The sequence below is a fragment of the Sorex araneus genome, chromosome 6 (assembly GCF_027595985.1).
Source record: "Sorex araneus isolate mSorAra2 chromosome 6, mSorAra2.pri, whole genome shotgun sequence".
NCBI classification, from domain to species: Eukaryota; Metazoa; Chordata; class Mammalia; order Eulipotyphla; family Soricidae; genus Sorex; species Sorex araneus.
Window position 1 is genome coordinate 47655081 of NC_073307.1, and position 17016 is coordinate 47672096.

Here is a 17016-nt window from a genome sequence, read left to right on the forward strand (position 1 = left end):
AGCGCAGGCTCACTCTACAGTTCTTCTCTGGTGTTTGAAATTCTCATTATTTCTCAGGGGCCGCCTGAGAAAGTTCTCTATCTCGAGCGTTCTTCAAATAATGCCTCCACCCGCTGTCTCGCTCTTTCTCCGTTGAACCAACCACCCAGCTGCTGCCGCAGACTGGCGGATGCGCATACCTGCATTTTCCGAGGAAAACATCCCGGCTTTCATGGTTACCCGAGGGGTCGTGACCTGTCCCCCGCCCCCTCCGCACCGCCCTCCGCAAAACCCCGGGGCCCGGCGCTCGCCCCGCAGACGGCGCCCCGTTTGAAGTCTGCGTGCGCCCCTGGCACCGCGCGCGCCCGGACCGACGGGGCGCAGGCGCGGGGTCCCCCGCGGCGCCGACGACCCCCGTTTCACCTGTAGAATGGGCTCGCGGGGCGGAACGAGGTGCCGACGGCCACTCGCCCACCCCCTCCGGGCGCGGGTGCGTCTGTCCGTCCGCCTCCTGCTTGGGGCGGCAATTTGTCTCCTTTTGAACCCCCCGCCCCGGACGAGTTTCCCCCTTTGATTCCCGGCCGGCCGGGAGGCTCCCCCCGCTTTGAAATGCAAACCCGCCGGGGCCGGGGCTGCGGGCCGGGGCTATAAAAGGCCGGGGTGGGGCGGCGCGGCGGCGGCCCGGCGGGTTCAGGTGAGCCGGGGCTCGTCGGGGCGGCCGGCTGCGGCGGCTCCGGGCCCAGCATGCGCGCGGGGCCCCGCCGCCACCATGTACGTGGGCTATGTGCTGGACAAGGACTCTCCCGTGTACCCCGGCCCCGCCAGGCCCGCGGGGCTCGGCCTGAGCCCGCAAGCCTACAACCCCGCGCCCCCGCAGTACCCCGACTTCACCGGCTACTCGCACGTGGAGCCGGCCCCCGCGCCCCCCGCCGCCTGGAGCGCGCCCTTCCCGGCGCCCAAGGACGACTGGGCCGCCGCCTACGGCCCGGGGCCCGCGGCCCCCGCCGCCAGCCCAGCCCCACTGGCATTCGGGCCGCCTCCGGACTTTAGCCCGGTGCCCGCGCCCCCGGGACCCGGCCCGGGCCTCCTGGTGCAGCCCCTCGGGGGCCCGGGCGCACCGTCCTCCCCGGGAGCGCAGAGGCGGACGCCCTACGAGTGGATGCGGCGCAGCGTGGCTGCTGGAGGCGGCGGTGGCAGCGGTAAGGAGCCCTCCCTCGAGACTGCGCCGGGCCTGGCAGGTGCCAGGGAGAGGCCCTGGGCGCCCCTGCCTGACCTCTGCCCCCACCCTGCTGGGCTTCGGGGACGTGGTCCCCTGCCCTGGTCTCTGACCCCTTCCCCGGTGCCTCAGTCACTGCCTGACTTGCTCCGGGAAAAGTCACTTTCTCAGTCACTGTCCGACTTCACCCGGGTCCCCAAGGGTGAAGCAACCGCGCCCAGAGGCTGCAGCTCTGGGGGGGTCCCAGCCTTTATCCCAGGGCGCTTAGAGCCCCCCAGGCCGCGTGTGGACACCCGCGGGTCACTCTGCGTGGAGGGGAGCCAGAGGGGCGCAGGAAGAGGATGGATTGGGAGGGGTCCCTATCCCAACCCCCCCTGAACTTTTGACCCTGGGGGAGGGGATCGGAGCATTTGGGAAGGTGGCTGCTGTTTGGCCGGTGCCGCAGGCAGGCCTCTCTGATCCTGCCTCTTCAAAGGCCGGGGAGGGACTGACAAAGACTGGGCTCTAATGAGGGGCGGCACCCCCCCTCCCTTATAGGTGTCCCCTTTGTCATGTAACAGGCTGGGCCTGAGCTCGGTAGTGACCCCTGTTGGCCGGAAAGTGACCAGGATGCTCCATTGTCCCAACTGTCAGCCCTTCCTGACAAAGGCCACCTGGCAGCGGGGCGGGAAAGGGGGCCTCCCACCCTTTGATGTAGGTGTCTTCCCCTTCCTCCAGCTGGGAGCCCGGGGACTCCCCCACCTCCTGCCCTGTGCTCTCACACATGCTCTCCAGGGCCCAGGGAGGGTGCCCGTCTACTGGTCTGGCTGGGACACGCCACTTTTTAGGAGAGAGACCCAGGGACACAGGCCCTCCGGCAATCGGGGTTGAGGCCCAGCTCTGCCCGCAGTTCCCAGAGTGTCTGAATGGTCTCAAGGCACCTCTAGGTCGTGAGCAGGCCCCAGCCCGGCCACCTGCACACATCCATTCATTTAGTCACACAGCGTGGCATGGTGCTGGGGCCACAGAGAAATGACAGTGCTGAGAGGCTCAATACTTGTGCTAAGCTGTGGAAGCAGAAGTTGGGGGACTGGGGTTTGAACCTGGGCAGACTGTCTTCTGCTCCCTTCCTCTCTCAACCACCCTCTCCCTCCCCCCCCACCCCGCCTGTGTTTCAGTCCTGGAAACACTGATTTCCCTTGTCCTTGTCTGGATTTCCTTGTTCCCCTCTGTGATCCGAGTGGCCAGGTTCTGATATGTTTGTTTCCCTTTGAAAAATCCGCTGGTAAGTATAAATCTTCCTCGAAACACGTGTGTGGTGACTGGACAGCACATTTCCAAGGTTCTGGAGGTCGCTGAGGCTTGACCCACCTGGTCCAGATGAGGATGCTGGGAGGGACCATTCGGGGGTCCCGCAGCACTGTGTTTGGGGCGCTGGAGAAGGAAGCCCACTCACTTCTCCTGCTCCTCGGGTGCCGCTGCTCCCGGTGATATAGGAGATGACTGGGGAGGGTCCCCAAGGGAGAGACCCGGAGAGGAGACAGCACCAGGGTGGGAGGGGGTCGAGGGGGCTCCCGGCACCGTCGAGAGACAGAGGGGGCATCCAGTCCTTATGTCTGAGTACAGGAACAGCCAACACAAACCACGTCTAATCTCTGAGTTCAGCTGGAAATTTATCCCCAGACAGGGAGGGGCCCTGTCCCAAAGCAAGGACTTCCCCCCTTTACCCCCAGGAAGTAGAAGGAAGAGCCAAGAGCATTGTGGGGGTCCCCCAAATCCAGAAAAGGGGCTGCCCATAGGTTGGGCCCTCACCGAGGAGGACTAGGGGAGCTTCGGGGAGTCTGGCCTGGCTGTGTTCCTTGGATGGGGCAGAATGGGGGTGGGGTCCCCAAGCCCTTTCTCTCTTTGGCCTCTCAGTTTCTTCTTCTTCTGGGTCATGAAGATTTGGGGGCTCCAGAGTTCTTCCTGAGTACTGTTGTCGGCCAGAACATCGCGGGGCAGGTCACTACCCCCTGCCAAAGGCCTGGACCCAGGTCTTACAGTTCCCTCCATGCCTGCCCCTTCTTCCCACCCCCCTTTGCTCCCCAAGCATTCTAGAATATCAAAACTGGACAACTCAGAGACCAGACATACAGATGGCATCTGAAGCCCAGAGACCACAAGGAATGTTCTAGTTTCGTGCAAGTCTTAGTGGCCTGGAGAGACGTGGGATGAGTCAGTTTCCTATTTTCCAGTGGTTTCACCTCCCAGCTGGAGCGCCATCAACTCCCCGTCCTGAGGCGTGCAGACTGCACACTCAGCGGCCCCCGGCTCCTGCTCCCACACCCCAGCCCTCTGGCCGTGCCATGTCCCCTGCAGGCTTCATGCCTGAGCTGCTTCCTCGTCCCTGGAAACTCCTGGGATCCAGGTGTGCCACCTTCCCACCTCACTTCTTCAGAGAGGTCCCCTGGAGTTTGCAAAACTCCCCAGCACCCTGTCTCCTGGATTTCACTCCTCAGCCTGTGTGTCTGGGTGTTGTCGGTACCCCTGGGGAGACTCCCAAGTCCATCAGACAAATGCCCGGGGGCCACCACTGCACCTCAGTCACCAAGGTCACTGCACTCTTCCCTGTATGTCACTCCGTGCGTCTTGCTGAATGAATGAATGAATGACCAGGGCACCTGAGAGGACAGCAGGGCAGCCCCGGGAGAGGTGGGGAGAAATGAGATCTGGACTGTGGCTCAGGTGTCGGGGCCCCTACCCCTGCATTGGGGACCTACCTCGGAGCTGTCTGTGCCAGTGGGCCAGGCCTGCTTCCCCCTCTGCCCCCTCTGGACATCTGCTGTCCCCATAGCTCTGTTCTGCTGTTCTGAGAAGCGGGTGCTAACAGAGGCTGACGCCCCCCCCCCCCCCGACCCAAATCCCTGAGTGATCACTGGACTGGATGGAGGCAGCAGAGGAAGCGGTACAAGGCATTTCCACATTCCATCTTCCCCTCTGTGGCTAGGGAGGATTTAAATTTAAATTAGGGAGGATTTAAATCCTTTTCCGTTGAAGACTCTCGGGAATAGGTTAATGGCCCATGAGGGTGGCTGAGGGGATTTCACCCAGATGACAGGAGAGGAGGAGTATGGCTGCAGGCTCCAACTTCCCATGGAGAAACTGAGGCTCAAGGAGGGAATGGCCTCCACACACACACACACACACACACACACACACACACACACACACACACACACACTCCCTTCCAGACCCTGGCCCGGGGCCTCTCCTCACAGCTTCTGCCGAGCCACAGCTGTCCCACCAGGGATGGTCACCGCATCTCTAGGAAGCCCAGTCCCGCTTCTGGGGCACCCAGAGCCTTCTTGAGAACCGGCCCCATCCTCGCCCTGCCAGGCAGCAGACAGGCCCAGCGTGGCCGCTCCAGGCCTCAGATTGCATTTGTCGGTGGCTTCCTTGCCTTGGGCAGGTACACCTGCTTGGCACCTCAGTTTCCCCACTGTGACACTACACTGGGCTGGAGCTCAAGGTGGTGGTGGCCAGGGGGCGTGGCCTTGAGTCAGACATAGAGAGATCGCTCATGTGCCACAGCTCTGGCTCTTTGCCTTGGGGGCCCAGCCCAGGAGCACCCATCTCACACCCCTGCCTCTCCCCTCTGACTGCCCTCCCTGCTCTCTCCTCCGTGCTGCCCCTCCCCCCGAGGCTGCCTCCTCTAAAAGTCCCCCTTGGTTCCTCCCCTGCCGATCCCGGCTCTAACATTTACCGCAGACACCTGTTTGGCCCTGCCAGCTACAGGCGGTCAGCCTGCTGGACCCCGTGCTCAGTCCCCCCGTCCTTCTCTCCATGCCTTGCACATCGCGGGCACTCACAGGCAGGCTGGTAATGGTGCGCTGGCCAACTCCACGCCCCGCCAGGCACACGCGACCTGGGTGACCTCTCTAGTCCCAGAGCACGCTTGAGTAGTGTGAGGCCCCATTATCAGCCTCACTGCGACGGGGAGGAGGCTCAGAAATATGAGCTATAGCCCACCGTGGGTCACAGCCTCTGCCCCCCCAGGCCTGCAGCAGCTCCTGGCGTAGAAACCGAGACCCCTTCCCAGGACCCCCTTCCCAGGACGAGACCCCTTCCCAGGGGCGGGGGCGGGGGCGGGGCGGAGAGACCCAGCAGTCACCCCTGCCCCCCACAGAGAGTGGTGTCACACCTCCTCTCTCAGCTGCCAGTGGGAAGGGGAGTGACCCAGTTACCAGGTGGCAGGAGGCTTTTTTTGGCTGGGTGGTTCCCCCCATGTTGGCAGATGCTGGAGGCTGAGAGCTCGGAGCTTGCTGGGTGAGCCACGGGGCTGCACGGCGGCTGCGGGAAAGGGTCTTCGAGGGCTGCTCTCAGCTCAGAGCTGGCACTCCCGTGGAAACGGGTTGGTGGAAATAGCGCTTCGATCTGGAGTCGGGTGGGAAATGCCAACACTCGGCCCTCCTGTTTGTAGGGTCCCAGTGGAACCCTTGGCACAGAGAGAGGGAGCCGGTGCTAGAGAAAACGCTCTGTCCAGGCTCACCCTGGACTGCCCTGGCTCCTGAAATCAAATCCCCTCCTCCCCCGGCACCCAGGCCTCTCTCCTCTCCCACCTGCCCCCTGCCCCTCACCCACTTCATGCAGGTGAAATGCTCTGTTCCTAGGCATCCTTCTAGGGTCTGGAGTTTCTTTTATTATTACTATTACTATTATTATTATTATTATTATTATTATTATTGGGCTGGAGCAATAGCACAGCGGTTGGGCGTTTGCCTTTCATGCAGCCGACCCCTGTTTGATTCCTCCACCCCTCTCAGAGAGCCCGGCAAGCTACCGAGAGAATCGAGCCTGAACGGCAGAGCCTGGCAAGCTACCCGTGTGTATTGGATATGCCAAAAACAGTAACAATAAGTCTCTCAATGAGAGACGTTACTTGTGCCCGCTCGAACAAATTGATGAGCAACGGGATGGCAGTGATGATGATGATGATGATGATGATGATGATGATTGCTTTTTGGGTCACACTGGTGATGCCCAGGGTTACTCCTGGCTCTGCACTCAGCATTACTCCTGGCAGTGCTTGGGGGACCATATGGGATGCCGGCGATTGAAACCGGGTCGGCCGCTTACGAGGCAAACACCTTACCCCCTCTACTATCGCTCCAGTCCGGGTCTGGCACTCCTGGCCAGAACAAGGTGACCAGGCTCTGTCTGCGGCCCTGCAATGCCCCAGCTCGGGGTACCCGGGCTATTCTCTTTGCCTTGCAATGTTCTCCCCTATTAAGACTCAAGAACCTTCTCAACCCCAGGCCTTGGTTTAAGCATCTCTTTTGGGAGAACTCTCTCCCCTCCCCCGCCCCAATTCAGTCCTCTCTCAGCTTTGTGCTTGCTTTTTATAAATCAGAGTGGGACAATTTCTTTGCCTTTTTTTAAATTTTTCAATCTTTCGCAACCCCTACCTTCTGGCCCCACCAGTGAGGTTCCCTTGAGTGAGTCAGCCCCCGCCCCCAGACTCTGCCCCAGTAACGGTACGACTTGGGGGGCTCAGTGGTGTCTTCAGACATGCACATTTATGACCAACACGCAGTCCTACTAGGCCAGTGGCCTCACTCAGGGTTGTAGCAGCAGGAGAACTGGACCCGTGTTAACGGGCAGGAAATGTGTCCAAGGCCTCTGGGCTGAGGGGCTGGGGGGAAGGGCCCCCAGTCCCGGAGCAGAGGAAGAGCGGGAGACAGTGGGTTCACGGTGACAGTTCCAACACGGCAGTGTCAGGCCTTTGCACGTGTCCGGCAAGCTAGCTGGCACATTCCCCACCCGCACGGGGTGCCAAGGGGGGCCAGAGTCAGCAGGGAGGCAGACGGGGCTGGAGTTGAACCCTAACCTCAGCCTGCACCCAGCGGTGCCCCGGGCTTCGCTTCCACACCCCCAGAGCTGCGTAGCAGAGGCCTGGACACGGCAGGAAGGGGCTTCCTAGCGGTGGGACTCAGGCTGCCGGGAGGCAGGCCTCCGGGAGGCTGCTTTGGGCCAGGAGTGCCCCTTATTAGGGGGCTTCCTGATTGAAAAACAAAAGAAAGGAAGAAGATACAGGTGGTGGGTGGCAGCCTGTCCTCCGTGCGGGGAGCGTGTGCAGGCAGAGGAGGCACTCTGGCGGGGGTCGGAGACGTGGCGTCTGGGACCTTAACACCCCCCCAGTGAGACTGCAAGCCCAACTTTCCATCTTCCTTAATTGGTCCCAGCGGAACCACCGCTTGTGGCTCCTGCGGCTCAGGCAGGCAGGCAGGCAGGGAAACCCCTCTGCAGCGCTTCGGGGAGACAGCCCATCCCTGCCTCGCCCCTGCCTCCTCGCTCCCCGCCCTGCCACCTCAGGCATCTTCTTCATCATCAGGGACGACCAGCGGCCTTGCTGGCTGACCGCAGAGAAGGTGGCCGGTTCCCTGCGAAGCGGGAGGCTTCCTGTCCTCGATTCACCCGTGAGTCAGCTGGGCCCCGCACACACACACACACACACACACACACACACACACACACACATCCTGTGACCCGCCTGCGTCCACGCACAGAGCCAGGCTGGGCCGGGCTCCGAGTGTGGCCCCGGAGCTGTCTGCTGTTCGCCTCCTGCCGCCCCGAGCCAGGAAAAGATGATGCAGAGTTGGCCTGGTGTGTGTGTGTGTGTGTGTGTGTGTGTGTGTGTGTGTGTGTGTGTGTGTGTGTGTGCATGCGTGGGTGGGTGGCAGGGTGGGGTGGGGGGAGTTACAGTGGTACAGAGAGTGCTGCAGGGGGGCTGGGTGTAGGTGTCAGCCCCTCCCCGGCTCCGGGCTGCACTGAGGAACCGGGACTGGCCTCTCCCCCAGAGCAGGACCCAGCCGCCAGCCCACCAGAAAGCCTCCTGGGCCGGGGAGGACCGCCACAGGCCTCCAGAAAGTCCCCGCCCCTGGGGGTTCGGGAATAAGGCTTCTCAGGACCTCACATGTCCCCCAGCTGTGGGCTGGCTGGATCACCCCTCTCCCGGGCCAGAGTGTCCTTTGTCCCGTGTCTCCCATCAGGCGACATTCCTTCCTCTCCCAAGGGCTCCCGCCGACATCCGCTCCTGCAAATAGCTCCCTTCCCCATCTTGTCTCCGTCCTTGCTCTCTGCCAAACCGCCATGACACCCAAAGCTCGTCAGGTCCTTCCGCTGAGGGATACTTGGGCCCAGGACCTCGTGGGAGGGCCCTGCCGAGTCTCTGGGTGCTGGGAAGTGATGCTCAGTCCTCCTCTAAGGCACAGGCGCAAGGGAGCCCACTGGGAGGGACGTCTGAAGCTCCACGGTACGGTCACACATGCCCCGCCCCCTCCAGCCCCCAGCTGCTGTTTCAGAGCCCCCAGTACTCAGGGACCAGGATGCAGAGGTGACGGTGGAGTCGGGAACAAACATGGTTTCCAACCTCTGTGCACGGCTCAGAGTGCTTCCCTGTGTGTCTGGGCACACGGCCATGCACAGCTGGGATGACTGGACCGTGCAGGATGAGTCATGCAGGGGTTCCGTGGGATTCGCACCCCGGCCCTGAGTGCCACGCAGCCAGCAGAAAGCAGTGTAGGGGTCACTTGATTTTCTTGGCACCCCCCCCGCCCTTGCCACGGAGGCAGAAGTGTGACTCTCCTTAACCGCCCGCTCGAGGGACGGCCCACTCAGGCTGCTGGGCTCCTGGCCTCTCCCTGCAGTGGGCCAGGCCTCTCGAGGCTCTCGGGGAAGTGGCTCTTAAAATTCTTTTTTGTGCAAAAATAAATATAATCAAGAATCAACAAACAGTTGGGTGCGGGTGCGTCATGTTTCCCAGTTGGAAGGAACCTTCTAAATAAACAGTTTCATGCAACAGGTCAACCAGGGCCCAGACGCACTCCCAGCCCCCTTGCCGGCCATGCTTGGAAATGGGCAAAAGTTCCCCTGCCCTGAGCACCGACTCTGTGCCAGGCATCGCCCACCGCCCCAGGGCGGGCGCTTCTGGTGCAGTTTCTGAGGCTGGTAACAGCCTCTAGAGTCCCGCTGTGGCTGTGTGTGGGCGCTCCAGGCCTGGGCTGTCCAGCTGGGAAATCCGAGCTGAGCTGCACTGTGTCAAAGGCTCTGTGTACGGGCATGTTGGTCCTTAGCAGAATAATGTAACCCCCACGTTAGAGATACTGAAAATGAGGCCCCAAGAAGTGAGGCGGCAAGGCTGGAGGCATAACCTTGCATGCGGGTAGGGCATTTACCTTGCATGTGACAGACCCAGGTTCAACCCTGGCATCCCATGTGGTTCCCCGAGTGCAGAGCCAGGAGGAACCCTGAGCATCACCAGATATGGCCCTCAACACCCCCCCCCCCAAAAAAAATTTGCAGTTCCACCTGGAGAGAAGCTGGCTTGCACATCCAGAGGTCTGCTGGCCTGACACCTGAATGACAAGGGCCCCTGGAAACCTAGAGGCTTAGTGACCCCTGAGCCCCTGTGGGCCCCCCCTGAGTCTGAATGACTGGACCAGCATCTGTCCTCCCTAAGCCATTGGCTGTGCATATTTGGGGAGGGAGGTTTGCATCTTCATGGCAGCCTGGCACCAGTGAGTCCCCAGGCCGAGCAGAGAGGAAGCCTGCCCCCTGGGTGAGTTATCCAGAGCACTTCCCTAGGGCACTCATCCTAGGAGAGCTGGCGGCTCCCACCCTCTCTGCCACTCTCCCTCCCTGCCAGGGCCGTGGGATGGGCCCTGAGGTTAGTCATTAGGTGACTGGGAGCAATTGGCTCTCATAGGACACCTGTTCCGAATGCTTGGACTTCCCCCTTGGAGCTGTCCTGAGGGCCTGTAAATCTCTCACCTGACCTCTCCTTCCCTTGCGGGTAGCTCGGTCTCTGGCTCAGTCAATCCTCACACACCACCTGCCTCCTTCCTGGGCTCCCTGAGGGACTGGTGCTCACAGGGAGGGAGCCCAGGTCTCCTGATTGTCCTTACAAAATACTAACTCCCAAGTGCACGAGGTGAAAATTCAAACGTTGCAAAGACTCTCTTGGTGCCAGAGAGATAGGACAGTAGGTAAGGCCCTTGCCTTGCATGCAGTCGACCCCGGTTCAATCCCCAATAGCCCATAGGGTCCCCCGAGTCTACCAGGACTGATTACTGAGGACAGAGCCAGGAGTTACGCAGAGTCTAAAAACAGTTGTGTATTGTGAACTATTGACTTTTGCTTGACTCTTGCTTTCTTCATCATAGCACACGAGAACTTGCTCCATATTGTAACCAAGGGCCTTTGTCATGTCTTTTTTTTTAAGCCCGCTATGTCCCTCTAGGCTGTGCCACCCTTGGCAACCAGCTCCTGGCAGTAGGCACGTGTGCTGGGGGCTTGCATCATTTAGCAGAGCTTTGGCTCTGGCCAGCAATCTGCATATGGGTTTCTGGAAATATGACTCACGGGTTCAAGGTCATGTGAATGCTCCCAGAGGCTAGAAGTCACCACGCTGGGCTCCAAGGAGGAGGCTCCAGTATCCCTCCCTAGACTGCACTTGGTGGGGTCCTAGTCCCTGGCCCACAGGGTGGTACCCAGACACCTAGTCCCCCTTCCTAGCCATGGCATTGCGTGCTTTGGCAGCTCCCCTAGACAGAGGATGGCCAAGGGGTTCCTGGACCCTCCTTCTCCTGGGCCCAGAGGGGGTAGCAGGGCCCTTGGCTGGCTAAGCACTGGTGGCCAGCAGGAGAGGAACAATCATGCAGTGAAAGCTGTCCCCACCGCCTGCCCCCCTCTGCACCCCTCAGCTCTGTGGAGAGCCTGGGCGGAGGCAGCCATCGGGGCCCTGTCCATCCACAGCCCCGCAGGCCGGCGGGTGCAGAGCTCCCTGCGTGCCCTTCAGAGAGGGCCGGGAGCCGGGTGCCCAGGAGAAGCTGCCTCCACCACCAGTCTCTCGCTTGGGCTGGACAGTGGGTGGCCATCTTGAGGCTCCTGCCCATGGCCATCAGCCCCTCCCACACCATGGTCTGGACCCTGGGCCTCCCAGAACAAGTAGAGGGGTGCTCGGCCATCTAAGCTTCTGCTGCCAGCATTTCGGGTGTGGGGGGGTGTCCAGAGCAGCTCTCTGTGCCCAACACGGAGGCCTGAGTTCTTTGCCCAGGAACGGGGAGTGGACACCCCGACGCGGGGGCTGTGGGTGCCAGAGGAGGAGCCCCGGAGGGTCACATGGGAGAGAACCCCTGTCCCTCGGGCCCCTGCAGCCGTATGGTCACTCTGACCCGTGGTTGCTCCGTCTGCACAAAGGGAGGGGACGTGTGCTCGGGATCCCTGCTGACTCCAGCACGATGAAGTCACGGGGCGGGCTCGCAGCGTCCGCAGAGCCGGTTTGGAGGCTGACTTCTATTTTCCAGCCCAAGGAGGGGCCCCCGCTGGAGCCAAGGCATCGGCAGCCCCTCCCTTTGACCGCCAGCCAGGCCGGGCCTGGCCGGGGGCCGCAGCTGAGTCGGGCGGTGGGCTGAGGTCAGTGCATGTGGAAGTGTCCGGGGCAGTCCCGCCGCCCTGGCAGGGACCCGGGAACATCTGCCGCCTCCTGCCAGACGCAGGGTTTGGCTCCTGGAGCCCCTCGCCTCCCTGCCAAGCTGTTGGGCTTTGCGGGACGGAGTAACTGGAGCGAAAGGGCCCAGAGGGGCAGATGGGACACGAGGGTCCCCCAGGACTGCTGGGGGCTCTCGGGCGAGGCAGGGCAGCGTTAGTTCCGAGGGGGTGTGTGTCTCCAGGCCTGCTGGGGTACATGGTGCGGCCGAGAGCCGTCCTATTTATAGCCCCGTGTCCAGAATCTTACCCAGGAGATGTGTTTAGCTGACCCTCACGCCAGCCAGGCCCAGCAGGACTCTCGGGCTTTTCTCCACCCAGGCCTTCAGCTCGGGCCCCAGACACAGCCCTGGCCACCAACCCAGTGGACTCGACTGAGCCCAGGCCCTGGCTCATGGGGCCGGCCTGCATTTCCTGTCCCTGATCTGAGCAGCGGCCAGAATGAGACTGGACCTCACTTGGTCAGGCCTGTCTCCTGCCAGGACCCGGCCAGGGCAGACATCCCAGATGCAGTGGACCCCAAGTTCCTCTCTGCGACCTGGAGGTTCAGCACCCTCTGCGGTGTCCCCCGCTGCCCTCACATAACTCTGCTCCTGCCCCTCCACCGTGGCACCCGAGTCTTCTCTCATCTCTCTATCTTTGCTTCAGTCCCCTTCTCCCCCGGCCCTCAGGGACTGACCACTCCACTGAAAGATCATACTCTCAGGGCCAGAGTCGTAGTATAATGGGGAGGGCGTTTGCCTTGCACACGGCCAGCCCAGTTCGACCTGGCCATCCCATACGGTCCCCTGAGCACTGCCAGATGTGATTCCTGAGTGCAGAGCCAGGAGTGGGTGTGGCCCAAAAAGAAAAGAGAAAGAGAAAGAAAGGGAGGGAAGAAGGGAGGAAAGAAAGAAAGAAAGAAAGAAAGAAAGAAAGAAAGAAAGAAAGAAAGAAAGAAAGAAAGAAAGAAAGAAAGAAAGAAAAAGAAAGAGAGAGAGAAAGAAAGAAAAAGAAAGAAAGAGAGAAAGAAAGAAAGAAAGAAAGAAAGAAAAAGAAAGAGAGAGAGAAAGAAAGAAAAAGAAAGAAAGAGAGAAAGAAAGAAAGAAAGAAAGAAAGAAAGAAAGAAAGGAAGGAAGGAAGGAAGGAAGGAAGGAAGGAAGAAGAGAAAGGAAGGGAGGAAGGGAGAAAGAAAGAAAGAAAGAAAGAAAGAAAGAAAGAAAGAAAGAAAGAAAGAAAGAAAGAAAGAAAGAAGAGAAAGAAAGAAGAGAAAGAAAGAAGAGAAAGGAAGGGAGGAAGGAAGGAACAGAGAGAGAAAGAAAGGAAGGAAGGAAGGAAGGAAGGAAGGAAGGAAGGAAGGAAGGAAGGAAGAGAGAGAGGGAGAGAAAGAAAGGAAGGAAGGAAGGAAGGAAGGAAGGAAGGAAGGAAGGAAGGAAGGAAGGAAGGAAGGAAGAAGAGAAAGGAAGGGAGGAAGGAAGGAAGAGAGAAAGAAAGAAAGAAAGAAAGAAAGAAAGAAAGAAAGAAAGAAAGAAAGAAAGAAAGAAAGAAAGGAAGAAAGGAAGAAAGAAAGAAAGAAAGAAAGAAAGAAAGAAAGAAAGGAAGAAAGAAAGAAAGAAAGAAGAGAAAGGAAGGGAGGAAGGAAGGAAGAGAGAAAGAAAGAAAGAAAGAAAGAAAGAAAGAAAGAAAGAAAGAAAGAAAGAAAGAAAGAAAGAAAGAGAGAGAGAGAAAGAGAGAGAAAGAAAGAAAGAAAGAAAGAAAGAAAGAAAGAAAGAAAGAAAGAAAGAAAGAAAGAAAGAAAGAAAGAAAGAAAGAAAGGAAGGAAGGAAGGAAGGAAGAAGAGAAAGGAAGGGAGGAAGGAAGAGAGAAAGAAAGAAAGAAAGAAAGAAAGAAAGAAAGAAAGAAAGAAAGAAAGAAAGAAAGAAAGAGAGAGAGAGAGAGAGAAAGAAAGAGAGAGAAAGGGGCGGGACTGGAGTGATAGCACAGGGCAGTTCCCTTGCATGTGGCTGACCCTGGTTCGATTCCCAGCTTCCCATGTGGTCCCCCGAGCACGACCAGGAGTAATTCCTTAGTGCAGAGCCAGGAGTAACCCCTGTGCATCGCTGGGTATGACCCAAAAAGAAAAAAAATAAAAGAGAGGTAGAAAAAGAGAAAGATGGCACTCTTATCTTCCCTAACCCCTCAGTCTCCCACCCTGTCTTTCTTTTCTCTGAAATAGATCAATAACAGATGAAATATCTCCCGGCCCCACGCTCGAGGGGCTATTCCCGGTTTGGTGCTGGTGGGCTGCTCCCTAGCAGTACTCAGGGGAGCCTGCGGTCCCGAGATCAATACAGGCTCATCAGAGCATTTCTCATCCACCTTCTCGTCATGTTGCTGCCGCCTCCGTGAGAGCAGAAGTGCCCCACGGTCCAGGGTGCACTTGCCCCCTGCCGAGGCCGGTGCTGGGTCTGTGTGGTGACCGGTGGCCAGCAGCAGCCCCAGCCCAGGGTGGGGTCCACGCCGGGGCCCTCTGAGGCCTCTATCCTTTCTGGTTGGCTTTGGGGGCCCGCGGCTTGCAGGCACCTGCAGAAGCCGAGCCCCTCGACCTACGCTGCTTGTGGTGCCTTTCCTCCCCAGCTCTCGTCCGCATCACAGGGAACGAGAGTGCTCAGTGCCCCTTTCGTCCTGGCCTGCCGGTGGCCTCCGTGCCTCTGGCATTCGCTCAGACTTGGGACCTGAGACACCACCTGAGCAGTTTGTTAAAAATGCACCTTCCCGGGGCCAGAGCAGTCCTATAGCAGAGAGGGCGCTTGCCTGCCTTGCATGTGGCTGGCCCGGGTTCCCTCCCCGGCACCACCTAGGGGCCCCTGAGCAGTGCCAGGGGCGATCCCTGAGTGCAGAGCCCGGGCTAAGCCAGGTGTGGCCCCCCAACAAACAAAAACGACCAAACACACAACACGCATGTCTTTCCCAGGCTTCTGCCTCCTTCGCTCAGGGCCGTCCCAGAAGCTGTTCCCACAAGGCCGCGGTGGCCACTGCTGGGCCAAGCTGGGACCCGTGATCAGGACAGGCTGGGGGCAGGAGGCAGGGACGAGAACCCGGCTCTGGAGCAGGACCCTGCTCGCTGGCCCTCCCTGGGAGAAGCACCTGCGTGCCCGGCCGGGAGTGCCCGAAGCGCTGGGTCTTCCTCCACTGCCCTCCCGGGATCCTTCGGGGCCCAGACTGCTGTGCCCCCGGGGAGCTGCCCAGGCCCTGTGCCGCCTCTCCCCACTCACCCCCCCTCTTGGCCCGGCTGCTCCCAGGTAAGACCCGGACCAAGGACAAGTACCGCGTGGTCTACACCGACCACCAGCGCCTGGAGCTGGAGAAGGAGTTCCACTACAGCCGGTACATCACCATCCGGCGCAAGTCAGAGCTGGCTGCCAACCTGGGGCTCACCGAGCGGCAGGTACGTGGGGCCCCAGGCCTGAGTCTCCTCCCTCCTACCAGGCAGATTGGCAAACTCAGCTGAGGAACAACAGAGAGGTTGCTGCTCCTGGCCATGACCGCACAGCACAGTCGCAACTGAGCCAATGCCAAAACCCAGCCCCTTACTCCAAACCCAACTTCTCTGGCCTATACTAGGAAGAAAGGAGGTCTCTTAGCTATTGGTTATAGCGGTCTGTGATCCCCTCTCTGTAGATGAGAGGGTCCACTTATGGGGACAACAGGGAGGGCTTCCTGGAGGCGGCAACTTAGCGCTGTCTTGAGAAGATGGAGTGAAGGAAGGTGTCACAGGGGCACAGCGTCCTGAAAGGTGTGGGGTGGGGGCGGTTTCTTTCCAGAGGGACCTGTGCGGGACCCACCGATGTCTGGGGGGTCTGGTGTCTGGGGGTCTGGAGCTCAGCTGTCTCCAGCCCCCCTCGCTGCCGGCCCTTGCTCCCCTCTCCCACCCCTTCTCTGCGCTCCCTCTCCCAGGTGAAGATCTGGTTCCAAAACCGCCGGGCGAAGGAGCGCAAGGTGAATAAGAAGCAACAGCAGCCTCCGCCTCCGGCCCAGCCCCCGGCCCCGGCCCCCGAGGTTCCAGCACCGAGGCCTCCCCTCGGGGGCCTGTGCCCCGGCTCTGCCGTCCTCCTGGGGGCCTCCTCCCCGCTGCCTGTCAAGGAAGAGTTTCTGCCCTAGCCTGGCCCGGCTGTGGGGGTGGTGCCGGGACTGTGCCTCCCCCGGGGCCCGGCGGTCTGGCCTCAGTCCAGCCCTGACCCTCACCTCTGCTCACCCGGAACGAGCCCCCCCAACTCCCCACCCCCCAGCCCTGCTGACCGGCTGTCCTGGGAGCTGCCGAGAAAGACAGTTTCCGGCTCCTGAGCTCTAGGGCTCAGGGCTATCAGGGACCCGGGATGGCGGTCACCCCTCATAAGGTCACAGTCCCCCCTCTGCCAGAGGCTGCTAGAACTGACCCTGGGGGAGGCGATGATTCCAGACCAGCCCCTGGGGACACCGGGTGATAGACCCCCCCCACCACCACCACTGCTCTCCCACAGTGTCCCCCACCCCTGCCTCCAGCCCAGGCTCCCTGCCCTGCCTGCCTCCCTCCTGTTATTGGGGAGGGGGAGAAAGGCGTTGCTGTTGGGCCGGCCCCCTGGGAGCCCCCGAGCAGGCCTCATGCCTGTCGCACATAGAGCCGAATCTTTGGGACGAAGCTTGGAGAATAAACGTTCGACTCGTTTTTCAAAAATGTATAAAAATCACTATACGTCACTGGAGGGAAATCTCGCACAAGTCCGAGTCAGCGGACTTCAGGAGAGTGAGCCAGGTGAGGGGTCCGGCCCTCGCCCCGCACGCAGCCCGCCCCTGTCATCCCCGGCACCTCTCCATCCACTGGGTGCCGTCTGGAGCAAGCCCAGAGCTGAGCCCGGGAGTAGCCCGCAGCGCTGCCAGGTGTGGTTCCCAGCCCCACCCCCACCCCCAAACTAGAGTGTAGAGATAAAAGCATAAAGAAGCGGCTGGGGGCTAGAGCAATAGCACAGTGGGGAGGGCGTTTGCCTTGCACGTGTCTGACCCGGGTTCAATTCCCAGCATCCCATATGGTCCCCTGACACCGCCAGGGGTAATTCCTGAGTGCAGAGCCAGGAGTAACCCCTGAGCATCACCGGGTGTGACCCAAAAAGAAAAAAACAACCGTGGCTATTCTCAGATCCCCTCTCGTGAGCGTGTCCAAGTGGGCCTCCTCCCTGGAGACCCCGTGCCAAGGCCGGGCCTCTGTTTACTGTTCTGGGAGGCGGCCCATAACGTGCAAAGCCTGCCTGCCCTTTGCACTTGGAGCCCGTGACAGCCACACCCGCAGGGGTCCCTCCCCACTCGGACCCCTGGACTCACAGGTC

General features: G+C 60.2%; 2 protein-coding genes across 2 annotated transcripts in view; one reads left to right on the forward strand and one right to left on the reverse strand.

The window, feature by feature from the left end:
- PDGFRB (platelet derived growth factor receptor beta) overlaps positions 1-17016 on the reverse strand; it is a 69030-nt gene that overhangs the window by 45744 nt on the left and 6270 nt on the right. The gene's annotated exons all lie outside the window — the stretch shown is intronic.
- Positions 713-15817, forward strand: CDX1 (caudal type homeobox 1). The gene is made up of 3 exons (XM_004620606.2): positions 713-1178; positions 14959-15104; positions 15614-15817. Exons 1-3 carry the CDS (start codon positions 749-751, stop codon positions 15815-15817), a joined length of 780 nt encoding a protein of 259 aa, XP_004620663.2. The 5' UTR covers positions 713-748.